The sequence below is a fragment of the Polypterus senegalus genome, chromosome 4 (genome assembly GCF_016835505.1).
Source record: "Polypterus senegalus isolate Bchr_013 chromosome 4, ASM1683550v1, whole genome shotgun sequence".
In the NCBI taxonomy this organism is placed as follows: domain Eukaryota; kingdom Metazoa; phylum Chordata; class Cladistia; order Polypteriformes; family Polypteridae; genus Polypterus; species Polypterus senegalus.
Window position 1 is genome coordinate 251,752,317 of NC_053157.1, and position 23,714 is coordinate 251,776,030.

General features: G+C 40.7%; 1 protein-coding gene across 1 annotated transcript in view; it reads left to right on the top strand.

The window, feature by feature from the left end:
* The first annotated feature begins 214 nt into the window (after window positions 1-214).
* Window positions 215-23,714, top strand: part of LOC120529044 (zinc finger protein 665-like) — a 25,141-nt gene continuing 1,641 nt past the window's right edge. Inside the window, exons 1-3 of the mRNA XM_039753105.1 lie at window positions 215-367; window positions 14,833-15,377; window positions 17,804-18,364. Of these exons, the coding sequence (XP_039609039.1) occupies window positions 14,936-15,377; window positions 17,804-18,364 (1,003 nt within the window). The 5' untranslated portion in view covers window positions 215-367; window positions 14,833-14,935. The remainder of the gene's footprint in view (window positions 368-14,832; window positions 15,378-17,803; window positions 18,365-23,714) is intronic.

Consider the following 23,714-nt stretch of genomic DNA (forward strand, 5'->3'; position numbering starts at 1 on the left):
TTAGCTCTTTTAAAAAGTCCATCTTTTAAAACTTTGGGCAGGGACCATACGCGAGGTCCAACTAGGATTTAAACTCGCGTCAGCACACCTTACAGATACAGCAGCGCCAACTGCTTTTACACTTTGAGCCAAAGCAGTTCAGCAGATGAGGGGGCTGACCAATTGGCTGCTGACTGCGCAAATATCAATGACGTCATGACGCTAGCGTTCCTCTAAATCACGTGACGGGAGCATTTCAAACAAGCGTCATAGCGGCGTATTGAGCGCTCGACACGTCAGTACTCAGCAGCACATCACTAGTTTGCTCTTATGAGACCCTCGCGCTCAGACTTCTGCACGGCCATAAGATCAAGCAAAGGTGCGGAAGGTGAGACAAAGTCGAAAGTGGGGATCGCGTACGGGTGGGAATGCCAGCAGTGAGGAAGATCGCGACATGCTGAACGGCTTCAAATTTGAGGAGGTGGCTGAGGCCGCGTGGTTCGCTTTTAAATGTTGGGGATTGAGCGCTACGTGCATTAGGCGGCACAGCAAATCGCACCTTCACGAGTTTATTGTGGATAGCGGGACTGCACACTTTTAGTTGGTGCTACGTTAATTTATTTTTCGGTCAGTGTTCCGTGAAATGTAATGATACATCTGACTTGGCGGAGGCGCGTTAAGTTAGGATCGCTTCCCCTTTGATTTTGCGCATGCTCCGAACTGTGCTGTGCGCCGTGCACGCGCTTGTTCAGCCGCTCGCTCCCGCACGGCCCTTTCGTTCCTTGTGTTTTTTCATTTTTCCTGTAAAGCCGTCATCGCCAAACTTTATTAAAGTGGCGTCGCACGATGTAACTTTACAGGGCGCGTTCAGGTTTCATTTCCACCAGTTTGACTTATACTGAGACCTGTTAGAAATCATTTTAAATGATTTAATTCTTTTCTTTTTTTTATCAGTAAAGATGCTCGTGCGGTTTCACTGTAACAGGGAGACTTTGATTTGTTTAATGGGAAATAAAAAATAAAAACATTACACAAGCTAGTGCTGCTGGAGGGATACAGTAAAATCTACAGCTGGCATGGCATTACGAGTACGATTTTTCTGATATTTGAAAGGGTATTGTTTTATTTAATGTATTTTATCGTTTACAGCTACTTTCAGTATTTATATGTACTTTTATACTTACTCGAGATGTTCATGTTAAATGAAGAACAGGACTCAAATCAGGGCAGTGGTGAGCCCATCAGGGCTGTTTGCAACCAACCATATGAAGCCATAAAAATGTAAAAGCTGCAGAGCCGCGACTCGACTATTATGGGCTGGAGCTCAACTGTCTGTCCTCATTGTTTAAAGTGGCAGTGCCGCCTCAGAGACCTTGGTGAGCAGATTCTGATGCCCATGTTGGTGAATCCCTGTTGAGCCCACTCCTGTCTTGCCACTCGGGGTGCTTTAGGTACGATTCATGCTGAAGTCTCTTTTTATTTTATTTTTTTTTAATTCTTTATTGATTTTATTGAAATCACACAACATTCCACACAAGTAGATAAATTTTACAAGAATAGGATTAAAAAAAATCAACCCCCACTCCTGAGAGAGAGAGCATAGGCAGCAGAATAAAATTTAAATGTAGTAAAAATAAGCAAATAGATAAATTAATAAGTGAATATAGATAATTGTGGAAGAATAAAAGAGAATAGGGTAAAGAATCTGCCTCCTCAGTGCTTTAAAATCTTATTCTAAAATGTTATTAATTAGATCCTGCCGGGTTTTGATAAACTTCTGCACCGATCCTCTAAGTGAGAATTTTGGGCCTGCTGCTTTCCCACTCTGAAGTGACTTTATATCATCTAGTAATTCTGATAGTCCAGAGGTTTATTCAGTTCCTCCGCACTAAGAGTGTCTATTTGTGGTATCTGTAATGTATCCAGAAATACATTCAATTGTGTGTTGTCTTCTGTAAACTCAGTAGAATATAAGGATTTATAGTAGTCTCTGAATGTGTGCGTTATATTTTTATGGCCAATGATTTTATCTCCGTTTCTGTTGGTGACTGCTGGGATTGCATTGTGAACTTCTTGCTTGTGGATTTGTTGAGTTAAGATCTTATTAGCTTTCTCTCCATGTTCACAGTAATGATGTCATGATTTATAAATGAGTTGATCAGTTTCTTTAGTTTTTAAGAGGTTGAGTTCTGAATGCAGAGCCTGCCTTCTCCTATGAAGAGCCTCACTTGGACACCTGGCACGTTCTTCATCTATTCTAGTAATTTCTTTCGTTAGCTCTGATACTTTCTTGGTTTCTAATTTATTTCTGTGTGAAAGATATGAGATAATCTGTCCTCTTAAGAAGGAGTATTTCTGCAGAGACCTCTGAGGATGTATTTGTCTCTAGAAAAAAAAAAAACTGATTTGTTTGGATATAAATTCTGTAAAGTTCTCGTCTGCTAATAGAAGTGGGTTAAGACACCATCTGGGAGGTGAGTATGTGGGCCATAATGATTTTATCTCCAGGATCAGAGGGGCATGGTCGGAAACAACAATGGCGTCGTACTTGCAGGATTTAATCGTAGGCAAAAAATTATCTACAAAAAAAATAATCAGTTCTTGAGTAGCAATGATGTACTGGTGAGTAGAAGGAATGTGTTCTTGAGTTTGGGTTTAGAAACATCCAGGGGTCTGATAAGTTGTGGTCAGTTACAATCTGTGTAATTGTCTCTGCAGTGTTAGATGTTATCACCCCTGACAGGAGAACATGTAGGTCTGGATTGAAAAACATTAAAATCCCCAGCCATTCTAATTTTCAGTGTTCACATTGGGAATGGATGGAAATACATTTTGGATGAAGTCCCTATCGTCCACATTGGGTGCATAAACATTTATCAGAATCACTTTACAATTAAATAAATTACCCATGACCATCACATATCTCCCTTCAGGATCAGATACTACATCTGATGCTACAAATGAGACTGTTCTATGGATGAGGATTCCCACACCTCTTGTTTTCTTTGTAAAGCTGGAAAGGAACATTTGGCCAGTCCAGTCCTTTTGCAGCCGGAACTGCTCCTTGCTTTATAAATGGGTCTCCTGTAAAAATACTATTTTAGTGTTTAGACCTGTTAGGTGAGAGACTGCTTTCTTTCTCTTTAATTCGTGATTCAGACCTTTAACATTCCAGCTCACAAAATTAACTGTCCCGTCTTGGAGACATTGATTCTGAATTTTTGATGTCATTTTGTAGTCTTAACCAAAAGTGAGACAGCTTTAACCTTAATTTCCAATTTTCCCAGGGGTTATTGCCATGCAGCCTGTTGCTACATTGGTGATTATAATTATGAGGATTAAAAGTATAGATTAGAGGTAGCCTGCTCTCTTTCTCCCCCTCCCTGGTCCCCCTACCCTGCTTTGCCTCCCTACGTGAGGCTGAACCCCACTTCACAAAGTCCCAGTCCTCTGACATACCTAGAGAACGAGCACGTCCAAACCAAAAGAAGCCCCCTACAGCGGTGTATGTGAATTAAAATAGAGATATCTATTGACAATACAGTCTAAATACTATAAGCAGAACAAAACAAAATAAAATCTTTAACATTTTTGAAAGGTTAAGATGAAAAACCCATTTTAATTTCTTCCACACATACAGTTGTGCTTGAAAGATTGTGAACCCTTTAGAATTTTTATATTTCTGCATAAATATGACCTAAAACATCATCAGATTTTCACTTAAGTCCTGAAATCAGATAAAGAGAAACCAGTTAAACAAATGAGACAAAAATATTATACTTGGTCATTTATTTATTAAGGAAAATGATCGAATATTACATATTAGTGTGAGTGGCGAAAGTATGTGAACCTTTGCTTTCAGTACCTGGTGTGACCCCCCAATAACTGCAACTAAACATTTCCGGTAACTTTTGCTCATTCCTGCACACCGGCTTGGAGGAATTTTTGCCCATTCCTCCATACAGAACAGCTTCAACTCTGGGATGATGGTGGGTTTCCTCACATTAACTGCTCTCTTCAGGTCCTTCCACAACATTTCGATTGGATTAAGGTCAGGACTTTGACTTGGCCATTCCAAAACATTCACTTTATTCTTCTTTAACTATTCTTTGGTAGAACGACTTGTGTGCTTAGGGTGGTTGTCTTGCTGCATGACCCACCTTCTCTTGAGATTCAGTTCATGGACAGATGTCCTGACATTCGCCTTTAGAACTCTCTGATATACAGGTGCCGGTCATAAAATTTAGAATATCGTGACAAAGTTGATTTATTTCAGTAATTCCATTCAAATAGTGAAACTTGTATTTTAGATTCATTCATTACACACCGACTGATGTATTTCAAATGTTTATTTCTTTTAATTTTGATGATTATAACTCACAACTAATGAAAGTCCCAAATTCAGTATCTTGGAAAATTAGAATATCAATTAAGACCAATGCAAAAAAAGGATTTTTAGAAATGTTGGCCAACTGAAAGGTATGAACATGAAAAGTATGAGCAGGTACAGCACTCAATATTTAATTGGGGCTCCTTTGGCCAGGATTACTGCAGCAATGCGGCGTGGCATGGAGTCGATCAGTCTGTGGCACTGCTGAGGTGTTATGAGAGCCCATGTTGCTCTGATAGTGGCCTTCAGCTCTTCTGAATTGTTGGGTCTGGCGTATCGCATCTTCCTCTTCACAATGCCCCATAGATTTTCTATGGGGTTAAGGTCAGGCGAGTTTGCTGGCCAATCAAGAACAGAGATACCATGGTCCTTAAACCAGGTTCTGATAGCTTTGGCACTGTGTGCAGGTGCCAAGTCGTGTTGGAAAATGAAATCTGCATCTCCATAAAGTTCGTCAGCAGCAGGAAGCATGAAGTGCTCTAAAACTTCCTGGTAGACGGCTGCGTTGACGTTGGACCTCAGAAAACACAATGGACCAACACCAGCAGATGACATGGCACCCCAAACCATCACTGACTGTGGAAACTTTACACTGGACCTTGAGCAACATGGATTCTGTGCCTCTCCTCTCTTCCTCCAGACTCTGGGACCTCGATTTCCAAAGGAAATGCAAAATTTACTTTCATCAGAGAACATAACTCTGGACCAATCAGCAGCAGTTTGGTCTTTAGTCCAGTCGAGACGCTTCTGACGCTGTCTCTTGTTCAAGAGTGGCTTGACACAAGCAATGCGACAGCTGAAGCCCATGTCTTACATACGTCTGTGTGTGGTGGTTCTTGAAGCTCTGACCCCAGATGCAGTCCACTCTTTGTGAATCTCCCCCACAGTTTTGTTTCACAATCCTCTCCAGGGTACAAGCGGTTATCCCTATTGCTTGTCCACTTTGTTCTACCACATCTTGTCCTTCCCTTCGCCTCTCTATTAATGTGCTTGGACACAGAGCTCTGTGAACAGCCAGCCTCTTTAGCAATGACCTTTTGTGTCTTGCCCTCCTTGTGCGAGGTGTCAATGGTCGTCTTTTGGACAACTGTCAAGTCAGCAGTCTTCCCCATGATTGTGTAGCCTACAGAACTCGACTGAGAGACCATTGAAAGGCTTCTGCAGGTGTTCATTAGCTGATTAGAGTGAGTGTGGCACCAGGTGTCTTCAATATTGAACCTTTTCACAATATTCTAATTTTCCAAGATACTGAATTTGGGACTTTAATTAAAAAGAAACAGAAGAGAGACTTGGCGTCAGTACGGATTTTGAGCCACTATGAATAGTTATTATGAAGAATTGAACATACAGAGTATCAGTATTAAGTTAAAGTGAAGTTATGAGAAGGCCATAAATGTATTTTCAGCAGTATTTTAAAGTGCTCTACTGTATCAGCCTGGCGAATTCCTATTGGCAGGCTATTCCAGATTTTAGGTGCATAACAGCAGAAGGCCGCCTCACCACTTCTTTTAAGTTTAGCTTTTGGAATTCTAAGGAGACACTCATTTGAAGATCTAAGGTTACGATTTGGAATATAACGTGTCAGACATTCTGATATATAAGATGGGGCGAGATTATTTAAGGCTTTGTAAACCATAAGCAGTATTTTAAAGTCAATCCTGAATGACACAGGTAACCAGTGTAGTGACATCAAAACTGGAGAAATGTGTTCGGATTTTCTTTTTCTAGTTAGGATTCTAGCAGCTGCATTCTGCACTAGTTGCAAACGATTTATGTCTTTTTTGGGTAGTCCTGAGAGGAGTGCATTACAGTAATCTAGTCTACTGAAAACAAAAGCGTGAATTAATTTCTCAGCATCTTTCAATGATATAAGAGGTCTAACTTTTGCTATGTTTCTTAAGTGAAAAAATGCTGTCCTAGTGGTCTGATGAATATGCGATTTAAAATTCAGATTACAGTCAACAGTTACCCCTAAGTTTTTTACTTCCGTCTTAACTTTTAATCCTAATGCATCAAGTTTATTTCTGATAACCTCATTGTATCCATTATTGCCAATTACTAAAATTTCAGTTTTCTTTATTTAGTTTGAGAAAATTACTATTCATCCATTCAGAAATACCAGTAAGACATTGTGTTAGTGAATCGAGAGAGTCGGAGTCATCAGGTGCTATTGATAAGTACAGCTGTGTGTCATCAGCATAGCTGTGGTAGGTCACGCTTGTAACCTGAGATAATCTGACCTAACGGAAGCATGTAGATTGAGAAGAGCAGCGACCCAGGATAGAGCCTTGTGGAACACCATATGGATATCATGTGTCTTTGAGATGTGATTACCACAACTCACAAAGAATTTTCTCCCTGCCAGGTAGGATTCAAACCAATTTAAGACCCTGCCAGAGAGGCCCACCCATTGACTAAGGCGATTTCTAAGAATATTGTGATCAATGGTGTCAAATGCAGCACTCAGATCTAAGAGGATGAGAACAGATAAATGGCCTCTGTCTGCATTTACCTGCAAGTCATTTACTACTTTAACGAGTGCAGTTTCTGTGCTGTGATTTGTTCTGAAACCTGACTGAAATTTATCAAGAATAGCATGTTTATTGAGGTGGTCATTTAACTGCATAATGACTGCCTTCTCTAGAATTTTACTTAAGAAGGGCAGGTTAGAGATGGGTCTAAAATTTTCAAAGGCAGAGGGGTCAAGATTATTTTTCTTGGGCAGGGGTTTAACTACAGCAGTCTTAAGACAGTCTGGATTCATCATTAGATACGGGGGTCTTCCCAGACTATGTCCAGAATATTGTCAATTAGCACGCCTGATACTTCTTTGAAAAACCTTGTTGGTATTGGGTCAAGGACGCAGGTGGAGGGTTTCAGTTGAGAGATTATACTATGTAATTCAGGTAAATCTATCCTGGTGAAAGAATTTAATTTGTTTATAACGGAGTACTGGGGCTCAGGAGGATCCATAGTGTTGTGGAGATATACTATGTTATTTCTAATATATTAATTTTTTGATTGAAAAATACAGCAATGTTCTCACAGGTTTCACTGGAAGTATTCTGGGGGCATTCCTTTGTGTTACCTGGGTTTAACAGACGATCAATTGTAGAAAATAAGACTCTGGGATTACTAGCATTGTTATTTATAATCTTAGAGAAATAGCAGCGCCTCTCAAGACGGACAGTGTTATTGTATTCTGTTATTTTAGCCTTCAATATCTCATAATGGATAGTTAGTTTAGTTTTTCTCCTTTTACGCTCAGCTCTACGACATGTTCTTTACTAGAAGATTTTTTAACTGTCTTTTCAGGTGCAACTATGTCAACAGCAGCTCTCACTTTAGAATTAAAGTTTTCCACCTTACTATTTACATTATCCTCGGTATTAAAGTTTGCATTATAAACGGACTGATTGCTTAGAATATTTGTAAGGTTTAAAGCTGCTGCCGAGTCAAAGAAGCGTTTTTTAACAAAATGCTTCTCATGAGTGTTTTCTATCATTATTTCTATATTAAATAGTAGAAGGAAATGGTCTGATAGACCGATATCAATGACCTGCTTTAAATCAACTTTAAGTCCTTTAGTAATCACTAAGTCTAACGTATGACCTGTTTTATGTGTAGGCTGATTAACGAGCTGTCTCAAATCAAAAGAGTCCAGGAGGTTCATGAATTCTTTTACTTTTTGGTCACACTGATTGTTGATATGAAAGTTAAAGTCGCCGACCATTAAGAGTGCGTCATAGTTTGTAACTAAAATTGACATTAAGTCAGAGAATTCTTCAAAGAAAGACGTTATATTTAGGAGGTCTATACACGGATAATACGAGAACGTGAGAATCTCCATGAATAACAATGGCGAGATACTCAAAGGACTTAAATTTACCAAAACTAACATCTTTACATTTTAATCGGCTCGAGTAAATGTTTGCCAAGCCGACCCCCTTTTTCCCCTGGCGGTCTGCATGAGTAAAACTGTAATCCGGAGGCGCAGATTCGATTTAAAACAACCGCACCATTTGAGTTAAACCATGTTTCATTTAGTGCAATAAAATCAATGTTTCTATCACTAATAAGATCGTTTATAAAAAATGTCTTGTTAGTTAAAGCTCTAACATTTAATAGTGCCATATTTAATGTTTCTGAAGGGCAGAGCTGAATTTTATGTGTGTTATTGGTAATCAGAACAAAAATTAAGTTATTTTTGTTAACGCCGCTCTGTGTGTATTTTTTATGTAATCTACAATCCGTTTTTATAGTTTTAATGCATTGTTGATCTAAAGTAGTAATTGCAATTAAATTATTGGTGTTTATGCCACACTGCCTAGATTTTTTACGTGCGTTAAGATTTGTTATTAGATTATTAATGATGTGCACTTTAACGGAAGACTCTGTTAAGCCATTATGTCCTATCAAAGCAGTAGCATTACGGAAGGGCTTTAAAGTAGAAGTAGACAGTCAAGATATCGCTACGGTAATTTGTCTGTTTTCGGAGAGGACCCGGGTGCCAAATCTATTCGGATGTAGTCCATCCCGCTTGAAGAAGCGCGGCCTTTCCCAAAAAAGGTCCCAGTTGTCAATAAACCTGATGTCTTGAGTCTCGCAGAAGCCTCTCAGCCAGTTGTTTAAACCCAGCAGACGACTGTAGTATTCATTTGATTGTCTGACGAGAGGTAGTGGACCCGAAATGAAAATTTTTGTCGATGGGGTCCTCTCCTTCGTGTCTTTAACTAGGGCTGCGAAGTCAGCCTTGCGAACCTCCGACTCTCGGTGCCTTATGTCGTTTACGCCGGCGTGTAAAATAATGGATCCAACTGCCCTCTTGTGCTTCTCGTAGAAGGTCGGCACCCGTCTCGTCACATCTTGGACTCGAGAACTGGGAAAACAAGAAACAAAAGATTTTCGATTAGGCCATGTGATATTGAGGTTTCATACAATCGAATCACCTACCACGATTACATCACCCGGGGTTGAAGGCAAGCTGGGGACGCAGAGAGGGTCGAACCGGTTCTGGATTGGGATGCTCGCCTGTGCCGATGGAGGTGTTCTAGCCTTGAACCCCTGCCTGCATAGCTGAAACCCACCAAGGTCTTCATCGGCGTTGTCGTTGCTCCTACGAGGTGCGGGGGTGAAGCTTACTTGCCCTTGGAATTGAGCGGCACGAGATGGGGTTGATGTTACGTGGACTTCAGATGTCGAGGATGGTTTATCCAGCAGCCGAGCCTTCAAGTCTCTGAGGTACCTTTTTCTGGACAGGAGTTTCTGAATCTGTTTGTCGAGTGCCTGGAGTTCTTCGATGATGACGTCAACGCGATTCATCTCGCTGTCGGCCGTTGTCTGCTTCTACTTCCGCTTCCGCTTCGTGACCTAGGAAAGATAGAAAGAATGAGCCAAGTTCCTGCCTCGCGAGGAGTAGGTGAAAGCACGGACTGAAAGGACTTTTCCAGTTTCAAGTGATCATCTCCAATCGTTGAACTATCGTGACCTGCATCACTTACACATTCATTCCCATTTTCGCTCTCAACTGGAGACGATGCAGAGGACCGTGGTCCAGAGGAGTCTGGGCTTTCGCCGCTCTGTTCCAGGTCAGTCTCTGATAGGCCGTACCTTGAACTTGAACTTGCCTGTCTAGACTTAGATGTACAGTAACTGTAAGTTTGTTTTCCATTTCTTTCTGAACCCCTTTCTTGCTGACCATGTTTATATATGCTTGCATATACTGTAATAGAACCCTCGAGTTGGATAAATACAGGATACCTTGGGAAAATAAGAAATAATAAAAACCACTGCTAATGGAGCTCAGCTTCAGACATCCATCTCCCTCAACGGACGAGACCAATTCTGAAGTCTCTTTTTAAAGGGCATATCCATCTTGTGGTTTTCCACCTCCTCAGATGCTCCATTTCTTTTCCAGCTGCTTATCTCTTCCTGCTTTGCTGACTCAGCTGATATCTCTGTGATTTCCACACACAAGTCCCATAGTTGTAGTTCATTAGTTTCTGGTTCAACTTGCAGATTATCCACACTTGATGTGTCAACAGACCCTTCTGTGTCAGCAGTGCTGTCAGGATCAGTAAACTCTAAATTATACCAATTTCTGCTTTGCCAGCCCAATCTAAGACTTTATCTGTATGCCACCATCTCTGTCCACATATCTCACAGTTTGTTCCTTTTTTTTGACAAAAACAATGACTCCGTCTTAACCTGTGAGTTTGCTCAACTTGAACATCAACATCTTCTACTGGGACTGAAGAGTTTAGAGTCTCCTTCTCATCTCCAGTGTCTTCATTATCTGATGTAGTGTTAGATAAATCTCTCTCTTCATCTCTCTCACTGATGGTGGTCTGTCGATTGTCACCTTTACTGTTGACTTTCTGTAGTCTAGAATGGTGGGCCCTTCCAAGAGCACCTCCACGTCTGACACATTTCACAACTCCTTCCTGTCCAGTGACATCTGCAGGTCCCTTCCATTCTGCACAGTTCACTCTTTTGTCGTCCACTTTGTCTCAGATTTATCATTTTCAGAATTAACCTGTCTCTGGAGTGCTCTCTGTATTCGCTCTGAACACTCGGCTTCAGTAAATGCTCTTCTTGGAGTGTCCAGCGCTGGAATATGTGCTCCACTGACCCACTCCTAGTGGTGCCTTCTAGGGCGGGTGGTCTGTCCATGAGAACACAAGAAAGATTTGGATTTCAGCAAACACCAGCTGATATGAGCTGTACCCATAAATATTGTGCATGGTATTCTTTACCATTAGTGCCCCATGGTGCTGATCTGGCACTAACCAGTCACATCCAGTATTCTTTATCACTTTGTGTATAATTTCTGTGAGTGTCTGATTGTGTCTCTCAGGTAGTCCATTACCCCAGGACTGTATGCAGCGGTGGTCTTTGTTTCAATGTTAAAATTCTCTGCCATCTCTCTGATTCCCCACCATTATCACTAAGTAGTTTCTGAGGAGCTCCATGTACTCTTATCTGAGAACGAATGAATGAATTGTCACAATTTCTGATGGTCTCTTTGTCTTTACAACACTTCCTGAACTGAAACGTGTGAATGTGTCAATGATGTGAAGACCCCGTCCTCCTGTTTGACGTTCATGTCAGTCTGTAGCCGCAGTTTCATTGTATTCATAGGCCAGCGACAAATCAACAGCTGCTCTGAGTTTGGGTTTGCTGTATTTCAGGTGATTCTCACAATTCTCAACATTTTATTTAAGTAAGGAAGCCCACTGTGCTTCTTTGATTCCTGAGCAGTGAAGCAGTTTGTGTAATCGGTCCAGTGAAGGAGGTCCACATTGGAGGTGAAGTTTAACAAAGCCTTTTGCTTCTCTCCTGTACTCCTGTTTTCTGAGACTCTTAGAATCTCACGTTCACAACGCTCATCGTTTTTAGTTTCTTTATCTGAGATGTTCACACAGTAATGAGCAGAGCTGGTTAATTCAAGAGTCACTGGCTGATTAAACATCACTGCTTTGTCATTTTCATTATCTAAAAGTGTCCCTGCCCTTTTTAAGGATGTTCTACTGACAAAATTGGCATTTCAGCTGGCACCACTTCTGTTCCAGTGCCACATCGTGTCTCTCCAGTCTTTACAGGAATTTTCACTCGTTTGGTGGAATACACAACTTCATCTCCTCCAAATATGAAAGCTCTGCTGCTTGAAATGTTTGAGTTCCTCAGCTTTTTGACTTCATTCTGGTCAAGCTGACTAATGTCGTTGTCTAAGCGTTTCTCTCCATAGACTGTGAGTGTGCAAGTAGAGTCAATTACCGCTAATCCTAAAGATTTGACCAAAACTCTCAATGTGTCTGAGTTTGATTCCTTTGTAAATGACGTCATATTTCCTTCTTCACAGTCCTCTGTATTCTCCAGTCTCCTCTGTTATTATCACCTGTTCATTTATTTTTCTGTATTCTTTAGCCCAGTGCTCTGACGATAATGCATTTTGATCTCCTACCATATTTGGCTAACAGATTATTGCCTGGCAGTCGCGACTTCTTCTGGCTACATTGCGAATGCCACCTGTTGTGTTGACTCTGACTGGTGAAATACGCAGTTTCATGTGTGACAGTAATGCCCATTGTTACCAGACTTGACTTTACTACAAAAACTGTCATTGGTGCCAATTCCATTGAAGCAAAAGTAAGTGCCATCCATGCTGCTGTTGCCAGCTGCCTTTGCTTTGTATCTAAACACGCCGCGTCCAGCATCTTAAAAGCTCACACAGCATCAGGACAGCCATGTTATATCTACACATGCAGGTCACTCCATGTCACATCATCACACTTATGGACCTCATCGTCACAGATTTTAACGAGACTTGGCCTGCTGGTTTGGTCATCTGAGTGACCCATGGAACTGAAATTGGATCATCAATAATAAGGAGATTTAAGATAACAAAGTTTGAACACTGTGCTGGATTAGATCAGAAATGGTTCTCATGTCATTTTTAAAGCTCTTTTCCAGCTCTGTAGAATGTGAAAATACTATGCTATCTCCAAAATGGAAAAAATGACCATGTTATGAGTGATTATAATATTACAATTTGAATAATAAAAAAAACTATATTTTGAAATTGGCCAGTCGTTCATGAAATTATAAGGTAGCTTTAATAAACATCTCCAGAAAATTTGGTTTTGTTAAAATCTGTGATGATGTATGAGGATTTGACGTGGAATTTCCCATCAGGAGTATCTCTGCTCCAAATCGATGATCTAATCCACCATAGAAACTGCACTCGCCCTTTTAACTCTGTAAAATCTGAATATCCACATAGATACGATCCTTTTCCTCCTTTAAACACAACATCAAGCCTTTCTATCAGAACAGTCACACCTTCATCTTTGTTCAGGTCTTCTGCTCAAATTGACATCTCAATGCTGTCCCTGTAAGCGACAGTCCAACCCAAAGTGCGAGTTTTTTATTTCTAAGCTCAGTAACCCGTGTCCATATTAAATCTTCATTTTTCCAGCTTTCATATGCCTTTCTCGTGTCAAATGCTGGCAGGATTCTATAATCATCAGCCATCCTCTACTATGAATGTTAAACTTTAATAACAACACAACACCTTTGATGTTAGCCACATGCTTTTTCTTCTTCTCTCCCATAAAACACACCCGTCATGAGTAACCGCATACAAATCCACTCTCCTCACACCCTGAATGTCCTAGGAGCTCATATATAAGATACTAGCCATGTGCGCCCAACTACGTTGCGCATATTACAGTTGTCTGTGCAGGACTCCCTGTTTAAACGCGGCTGCCAGTCGTGAACTGGGCCCTTCGTCGCACAGCATTATGATTTTTTATAAGGGAAACAAAATTACAAAAGAAAACCCTTAGACATTGATTTGATAGGAACGGCCTACTCAGAATCACTGTCTGAATCGTAATTATGTGGTGGTGTAGGAGCATTTCTGCTTCTGTCCGTTCACAGTCCGTCTCGTTTTCACAACGCTGTCATTTCCTCACACGATGTCTTCTCAACCTTTCTCCAATCTCGCAGGTTGCTTTGTAGCAATCCAAAGAGTAAGGCAATATACATGAAGCAATGGTTATAAAAGGGGGACACATAGGTATCCAGGCTCTTTAAAGCATAAATAGGGATCACTTCACTGACATGTGAGCAAGCCACAGCTACAACATAACAGTAATAATTTCCAGAACGTGCCTTTTATCTTCGGCAATCCCATTCTCTAACCAGGCCTCAGGAGCTAACCAGCGTAACACTCTCCACCACCCCTTTTGTTTTTCCGGCACATTGTTGACATCGGTGAGCAACAACAACGTACTGAACTGGAAGGTGGTCTACACATGCGTGGAATTCTCGGACAAACAAAGATCAAGATCTAAATGAAGATCTCTTTAGTTAATTTAAAGCACAACAATTTGTTTAGTTTGAATCTCTTTGTTTTGAGGTGTGACTGGCGTACTGCAGTCTTCAGTAGTATAAGCCTGGAGGAGATTCTTAATGCAATGCCTATGTTATAGCTGTCTCTCTACTGCCATCTAGTGCTGCTTCTTCTAATTCATTCGCGGACAAACAGATCAAGATCCAAATGAAGATTATATATAGAGATAGAATATAACAACTTAACAGAATGAAGCTCCTGATGTGCAGTTCAAGTCCAGTGAGGATATCCAACAAAGCCCTAAATATGGCGGCTTTAATAGACCTGCCATTGCTGTTTCCAAACATGATGGTGTCGTGTAGATAAAGTGTTGTCATATCTACATGGTGGCACTGAAATGTATGCAAATCCCCTTTAATGAAGGTCTGCAGTGCACTTTGATCACATCTGAATTGTTTGATTTGTAATTTTAAACTGTGAGGCAGAGCAGGAAATCAAGAAAAATGTGACTTTGACCCAAACCTTATGGAGGGCACTGTGACCCTGAAGTGTGCTCATTATTTTTTACTGACTTTATGAAGGTAATTCTACACTTTTATTTTCACAGGGCTTTCCCATTTCACATGGCCATATACTGAGGTGTCTAATGGCCTCCAGCTTAGGACTGTCCATGTTAGAAGAGAATCTGAGAAGAGAAGGGCAGACACTTAATGATAGAGAAGAGTTTCCCACAGAGCATGGCCTCTGCCAAAGAAGTTGGAGTGGATGAAAGAACGGTGGACATTAAAGAAGAGGACTGTGAGCGGCTCACACCAGAGGATGTGTGTGTGAAGTTGGAGGATCACGAAGAAACAATTTCAGTTTTTAAAGAGGAGGAGGAGTGCAAGGAGGTGACTGCTGCCATTAAAGCTGAGGATTTGAATGATTTCTCCATTGGTCTTGAACTTCAAAAGCATGAAACTGAGAATATTTTCAAGAAAGATACCTGTGAAGAATCTCCATCCAGTTTACAGCCCTGGTCCACTAATAGAGGACAACTGGATACGCAGGAGAATTCTGTAGAACTGAAATCAGAGTTATCGGAGTCTGAAGAGAAAATCACCGAGGAAAATGGGAGAGAAGGAGAAGAGTCACCTGGGAGTGTTGGAATAAGTGAGTAATGTGATTAAATATAAAATAAAGAGAACATTTATAAATTCTAATGGTGGGTGATTTGATGTTTTTAGAAGATTGAAATGAGAGTGGAAAACATGGTTAATTGAACTTGGATAAAGACAACCTGCTCAGGCCCATGAAAACAAACTATAGGTTACGTAATAAAAAAAAAATTAGAAAAACTTGGGTGAATAAGGAAAAATCTAAAGTGTTGAGCGCATGACTTGAACATCATGAAGCTTTGACTGAAGCTGTGATGTATGTTAGGCCAACAGCGCCTTACGTACAATGAGAATATCAAAAGTCATATTTTATATTTTGTTAAAGACGTTTATATATTTTTAAATTGTATGGCAGTCAAAGCAGAAATTTCCACAAAATGAAATAAATAAATAATTAAGAATCAAATCCTCACCCCTGTGCGCTAAATAAGAGTGAATTTGCCAGTGCTCACCTAATATGTGCCTCGTCTTTCTAATGGTAATCTCATGCACTTTGACGTTAAAAGTGACAAGAGCTACCTGTACGAGCCATGATGACGTTTAGGGGGTCTCAGGGTCTTCTTCCAGCATCTTGTGTTCTGCTCTCAGCCTGAACTTGCTGGGTCAGCATGGCCTGGACAAGTTGGCTGTGGTGTGAAAGATTAGGTTCTAGAGGATGTAAATATCATCGCATATATTATAATTAAGAAGCGAAAACCCAAATTCAGACAAATTATTGGTTAGGGATGCCCTGATCGGAGTCTTTAGAGCTGATATTGATCACCCATTCCATTCCATTCCATTTGGATCTGCTGATATCAATAATAATAATACTGTTTTTTTTCTTCAGAATAATAAATGTAATTTTAGCCATACATAAATTTCACATTCCATAATAAAGTGCTATTGCATACAGCATACACAAAGAACATTTACCCATAATGCACACATAATGGAAGAAAAAGAAACTGAGCAAAACAAAAGGCATTTCTTAATCATACTCCACATTTGTAATCAAATAAAATGTTCAATTAGATATTTGTAGCCGTTTACTACGAGAAGAAGAAAGCGAGACAGTCTTGTTGAACACTTCAGGTTCTTATCTAAGAATATAAGCATCTCTGCATGTTCTGAGGACAGTCTGGTCCTCTTGTCATCCACGACGTGTGCTGCCGTACTGAACAGACCCTCGCTGTCCCCACTCATATAAGGAGGGCACAGGTAGGACGACGACTTTTATTGGTCCTACAGAAAGCCAGTAGCCCAGCATCTCTTGTGGTATGAGGTTCACAGAGATAAAGATTCACCTCTGATGCTGCAGACTCAAATATCGTTTTTATCTTTATTGACAATTTCTTCATGCATTCTGCAGTTCTGTTGGTGGGGAGTTTCTTTGGATCTCTCGGCTGTCGTCTGTCGCTCCGAGTGCGTCTGTGTGGTCGAGACACCGGCAGTAAGCAGTTTATGTGTTTGAGATTTGCAATCATCTGTGAAATACGTGTCCTTGTACCATTGTTTAATGTGGGGGAAAAAGTCATTATGATAATATCTGTTACAGAAGTCATAAATATATAGTGACTATTCACACTCAATGCTTATTATGGATACTTAGTATTTTATTTAGGTCTAAAAATTAGGCTTGTACCATTATACCCCACAAGCTAATAAGAAGGCTGATTACAATGTCTAACTAATCGACGTCCACTGAATAACGATTTATATTTATGTACCAGCTCAGTAAAACTTTGTATCCCTTTCCTCCCATCTACTTACACATTCACTGAAAGGGTAATAAAAATGATTTTAGTCAAAATATCGAAAGCCTGGTTAATTAATTATACAAATAAATCAGACAACAAACACTCCCTGGCAGATGGAATCGTGGATCTAAATGATCTAGAAGGTGACATCTTCCAGAACTGAACGTGGCTGGTTGTCCAGGCTTACATATTCCACTGTTTTTGCTGTCACAGTCTTTGGCGTTCTCGCTGTCAGTATTATTAGGCTGAGTTTTCTAAGGGCTTTCATTATTGTAGGTGACTGAGCTAGACTAAGCTAGCTGGTCGCCTCTGCCTTTGAACAGCTCGAGAAATTGAACAGACAGTACTAGAAAAATTAAAGACCACACACTGAGTGGACAAACCGTAAATGGCACCTCATTGTGAGGAGGGAACTCCAGCCAGTGTGCCACCACTTTACTTGTACTGTGAAATTTATTTTTAAAGTGGGTAGTGGTTAGAAATTTTGGACATCAAATTCTGAAGTTGCAGGTTTAAATTCATCTATTGACCCCATGCGACCACGAGCAAGTCACGTGACCTGCCTGTCCTCCAGTTGGAAAAACAAGGGATATGTAATCAATTGTGTTTCAAATGTTGCAGGTCGCCTTGGATAAATGTTTCGGGGGGAAAAAAAAAATAGTTAAAATGTTTGTTATTTCAGATGGCAGCTTCTCTCCACCTTCATTTGGTCAGCCCTCTCTTCAATACAATGAGAAAGGTAGGAAGAAATCAGCAAGAGGATCAGAGAACCTGACAGCAGCCTTTTTACAGTGCAGTTCTGTCCCTGCTACTTCAGTAACAGAGACCGAAGCCATCAAAACTGATCGACAGCAAGTGGAGAAAGAAATTCAAATTCACAGTGGAAAAAAATGTTGTTTGGAATGTGGCAAACAATTCACACACAAAAGTGATCTTAATAGGCATATGGAGATTCACACTGGAGAAAAACCATATTGTTGTAATGAATGTGGTAAGTCCTTCTCGTGGAGAAGCAATCTTGTGAGGCACAGAAGAATCCACACAGGAGAAAAACCTCATTGTTGTCCAGAATGTGGTAAGTCGTTCTCATGGAGAAGTCATCTTCAGAGGCACAGAAGAGTTCACATTGTAGAAAAAGCTCATTGTTGTCCAGAATGTGGTAAATCGTTCTCAAGAAGAAGCAACCTTCAGAACCACAGAAGAATACACACTGGTGACAAACCTCATTGCTGTTCAGAATGTGGTAAGTCATTCTCATTGAGCAGCAGTCTTCAGAGACACAGAAGAATCCACACAGGAGAAAAACCTCATTGTTGTCCAGAATGTGGTAAGTCCTTCTCATGGAGAAGCTATCTTCAAAGGCACAGTAGAATCCACACAGGAGCAAAACCACATTATTGTCCAGAATGCGCCGAACAATTTTCTGACAAATGCAATTTTCAAAGGCACACAGAGATTGATACTGGAGAGAAGCCATATTGCTGTTCTCAATGTGGAAAAAGATTTTAAACATTAGCTCTTTTCAAGTAAACACACAAACTCCCCCTAAAGCAACAATGCAGTATGTATGTTCTGACTGTGGCAAATGTTATACAAGCCAGAATGGCCTTGATCGACGTGCCAAAATCTAATTTCTGTTCTGAATGTGAGAAGCGATTCTTATATTTAAGTACACTTCAGTGCCACATCAGAACTCATACTGGAGATAAACCTTATTGTTGTCCTGAACAAGAAAGCACCATAAAAAGTCACATCAGACGTCACACCGGAGAGAAACCTCAACTTTGCTTGAAATGTGGCAAATAATTCTCACGTCTCAATTCTCTGTTTAAGTATACGAAAAGTCATACTAGAGAGAAGCCTTACAGATGTACTGAATGTGATTCTCATATAACAGTTCTCCTCACAATCCTATAATAATTCATTCTAGTAAGAAACGCAGCTGTTCAAACTTTGGCAAGCTTTTCTCAGACAGCACAATTCTTAAAGATCACCTGAGAATTCATGCTGGGAAGAAACCTTATTGTTGTCCATAGTGTGGCAAACGATTCTCATGTCGAAATGCACTTAGGTGCCACAGAAGGGTCTATATTGGAGCGAAGCCGTACACCTGTTGTAAATGTGGCAAAGGGTATTCTTCCTGAAAAACTTTTCGGAGACCCATACAGTCAAATTGGAGTAAAGCCTGTCCCAGAAATGACAAATGATCTTTCCATTGGATTATCAGGCAAAAAAATGAAGAAAAATCTTCTGAATGAGGTAAACGACTCCAGTTTAAAGTATTTAATAAATACCTAAGAATAGTGGAGAAAACACGGAAAGTGACAAACAGATCTTAGGTGTAAGCCAACCTCAGAGCCACAGATGAATTCACACTGGAATATATCACATATTTCACAAACAGCAAGAATCTTCTTCAACAACTTATAGCTGCAAGAAAAAACTTCATTGTTGACCTAAATGTGGTGAATGCTTTTCAGACAGCAGTGGACTTTATATTCATAAATGACTGGCCTTCTTGTGGTAAGCCTCTTAACTGTTCTGAATGTTGAAAGTGGTCCTCCTGTATCGGCCGTCATCAGCAACACGTAAGATTTCATGAAGGACAGCGAGGATGTCAGCCATAGAGGGACTGATCATCTCTGCACCAGTGCTGTGACATAAGATGGTGAACAATACAAACACCAGACAACAGAATGAGGTAGCAACAGAACTTTGCTGTGATAACAAGTTCAACAACAGAACACAACTGCAAAAATTCAATGTAACAATGACAATATGGAAAAATCAAATTTACAGTGCAATACCATCTACCAGGTGGTTCCACTGACAACAAGGGGAATATTTTTGTTTCAGAGCTTTGGAGTAGCAGTAGTATCTGAGTAGCCATGAACTTGTACCGTCTCTGGGATGTCATCTGATGGCTGATGCCTGGGCTGAGTGCAGAGAGCCGTTCTTAACCCTGATAATGAAGAAGTCATTTAGTGACGTTAGCTGACAGCTAATGCTGTCCAATCAGATACTGGGGAGGGACAGTCGAGGAGGACAGGAGACTAAAAAGAGAGCCGTCACATGACAGACCAATGTAGAGGGGCTTTATAAGACTTTGACACTAATTTAGGTTATCATTTATAAATGATAAGAGTCTTTACAAACCAAACACATTCATCAGCTGTGTGTCAAGGGTGAGTCCAAAAGTGGGGAATTTAAGAAGATCTAAATAGAAATAAAATGAAACATTCAGGGTTCAAAGAGAAATGTTTAAGACCTGAAGAGGGAGTCACAACAGCATGCTAGGGTTAGCACGGGGGACCACAGTTGTGAAGAATATTAATTAATGTATAGAAAGAGTATTATTTAAAATAATAATAATAATAATGTTATGAGAAATGCAACACCATAATGAATGCAGAACACAATGAAAATGTAATGAACTGATTTTATTGTCTGACATAAAAAAAGGGAAGTCAAAGCAGAAACACACAGCGATCTCTGCTGCCCCAGCTGTTCATTTGATAAATGAACCTAAAAATCTAACAGATGTCACTTTGCTCCATGTCAGTATATCCTGGGGTGGTGTTTGAAGGATGCTCTATACTCTGAATGTGTTGGTTCAGGTTTCAGTTTGAATTCAGCACCTTCTTCATATCGATACCCAAGACGAAAAACGTCGAAACTACAAGCTGGAGGCCACAGGAGCTCAATAAACTCCAACAGCAGGATGGACGATTAGAAAGCTCTGCTCTGAGAGAGTGTCAGCTACACAAAGCTTCAGCTTCATTTACTTGACAGAAAACTCCAAAAAGCAGAAGTGGCCCCTTCTGTACCCCCACCACTGAAGGTCACAGTCGACCCCCTCACTACTCAGCGTTGGTTCACTCTGCTTGGACTTTCTGTATTTTGTAAGTTTATGTTTCATTTTTGGCCACACTCTTTTTACATTTCATGTCATTGATGTTCTCAAATGTGTGAGTATAACTTGACTCTAACAAGGACTTATCTAAAAAAGGTACTTTGGCCATGACATGCAAGAAGGCAAAAAAATATCCATCCATTTTCTAACCTGCTGAATCCAAACACAGGGTCAATCCCAGCCAACACAGGGCAGGAATCAATCCCGGCAGGGTGCCAACCCACCTCAGGACACACACAAACACCAAGCACACACTAGGGCCAATTTAGAATCACCGGTCCACCTAACCTGCATGTCTTTGGACTGAGGGAGGAAACCGGAGCACCTGGAGGAAACCCACACAGACACGGAGAGACCATGCAAACTCCACGCAGGGAGGACACGGGAAGCGAACCTGGGTCTCCTAACTGCGAGGCAGCAGTGCTACCACTGCGCCACCGTGCCGCCCGCAGAAAAATATAAAAAGTGGAAACCACAAAATAAGTAGGTGACATCGATGAAATACGCTCAGTGGCAGAGATAATGTGGACAAAATCAGAAAGGACAGTACGAAAAAGGCAGGTACCAACTGAAAACAAAGACTGACAAAAAAAAGAATTGTCAGTTATTCCTGAATGGACTGTTGAGGAAAGCCGTGGCATGCAGACTTCAATGTTCATGTGTTTTTCATTTCCAATCTCTGACCATGCACTGAATAAGTCTGTTAATTATCAGTATGTTCTGAAACTTTGATGTCCTCACAAAGATCACACAAACACGTAATGTGTCATCAGCCCTGTATAGAGTGACACTTCCAGATCGGCAACCCCACTGCACCCCGTGGCACATTTGGAGTTTGGGACTGGAGCACAAAGTGGATGGCACTCTGAGAAGGACAGACTTGTAAGACGTGAACAAAGCCAGCTGCCCTCCCTGGTCTGTCTTCATTCAGAAGGACTCACCTGAGTGGTGGGATTGTTCTGCGGCGCTCCTGTTAGCCGACATTTCATCAGCTTGCTTTATGCGTTTCATCTGGTAACCAGCAGAGTTAATCAAAGATAAGCCAGGCCTGTTACAATGTGAATGTTCTTAACATTTTGTTTGCTTTAAATATTTCTTCTTCTTTACTTTTGGTGTTAATAATGAATTGGCAATTAATAAACTGTTTTTCTTGCTATATTGTAAGTGTGGCCTGTTGCCATTTTGTATCTTTATTATTCTTGACTGTGTTGTTAGGACGTGTTGCACTGTTGCCTCCCTAGAATTAAGTGCCACATCACCGACACTCGGCCTCACACCCTTCATCACACGTGAGGCAGAATCCAAGATTGCTGATCCAACTGTTAATCCCATTCCCTGCTTTGCCAGTCCCTTGGCTGTGTGTGTATCGAGGTGTATGGCTGATCAAACCTCTCCTCAAGGAGTCTACAGCACCGGTCAGATAAAGAACTTGACACTTTGGGTTTAGACCTAAAACTGAGAATACCTCATACTGGATATGCTGTGGATGAGTGAAAGGGAGTCTGGTGGGATAGACTGAGGTAATAAGGTGAGTACAGTTAGACACATTCATTGTCATTTTATGCTTTAATATTTATTTATTTTTTTATTTTTTGCCTTTGTATAACAAGGTACAATATTGTGCTGTTTTGGTCGATAGATGGCTTCTCCTTCACGGTAACTCTTCACTACACACACACCTGTTTACCATCACCATTTTCAAGAACACATGAGGCACATGGAGACTTGACTGTTTCCTTGTTTAATTTAGATCAGGGGTGTCCAGCGTTGATCCTGGAGGGCCGCAGGTTTTCATTCTAACCATTTTCTTAATTAATGACCCATTTTTGCTGTTAATTAACTTTTCCAACCTTCATTTTAATTGACTTGCTTTTTAAGAGTCAGACCCCTTATCTGTTTCTTTTTTTCCTTAATTCTCAACTAAACAGTAATGAAATACAAAATGACCCAACAGATGACCAGATAACCTTTGCTGTCATACAGTATCAGAAAATAAAGAAAGATGAAGGTGATCAAACGAGAGCACAGCCATGGAATTAAGTAACAAGTTCAATTAACAACAACAATTGGCTTCTAATTAAGAAACTGGTTAGAGTGAAACTGGTGGGAGTTTGATACCCCAACTGGTCATGTTGATACCCCTCGGCTGGTCAATCATTGGTTCACTTCACATCTCATTTTTATTTGACTGCCATTTAAGGAAAAAAAGAAGCAATTCAGAGGATACTTCAATTAATAAAGGGAATGGAAAGGAAGTCAATTAACAGCAGAAATTGGTTACTGATTAAGAAAGTGTCAGGAAGGAAAACCTGCAGCCACTGCGGCCCTGTGGGGTCAGAGTTGGACACCCTGATTTAGATCAGGTATCAGCAAGAGTGAAAGGGAAGGTCTGCAGGATGGTAGAGAGATCAGCTATGTTATATGAGCAGGAGACGGTGGCACTGACCAGAAAGCAGGAGACAGAGCTGGAGGTGGCAGAGCTAAAGATGATAAGATTTGCATTGGGTGTGACGAGGATGGACAGGAATAGAAAAGAGGACATTAGAGGGTCAGCTCAGATGGGACAGTTGGAAGACAGAGAGGTGAGATTGCGTTGGTTTGCACATGTACAGAAGAGACATGCTGGGTTTACTGGAAGAAGGATGCTAAGGATAGAGCTGCTGTAGAAGGAATTTTTTTT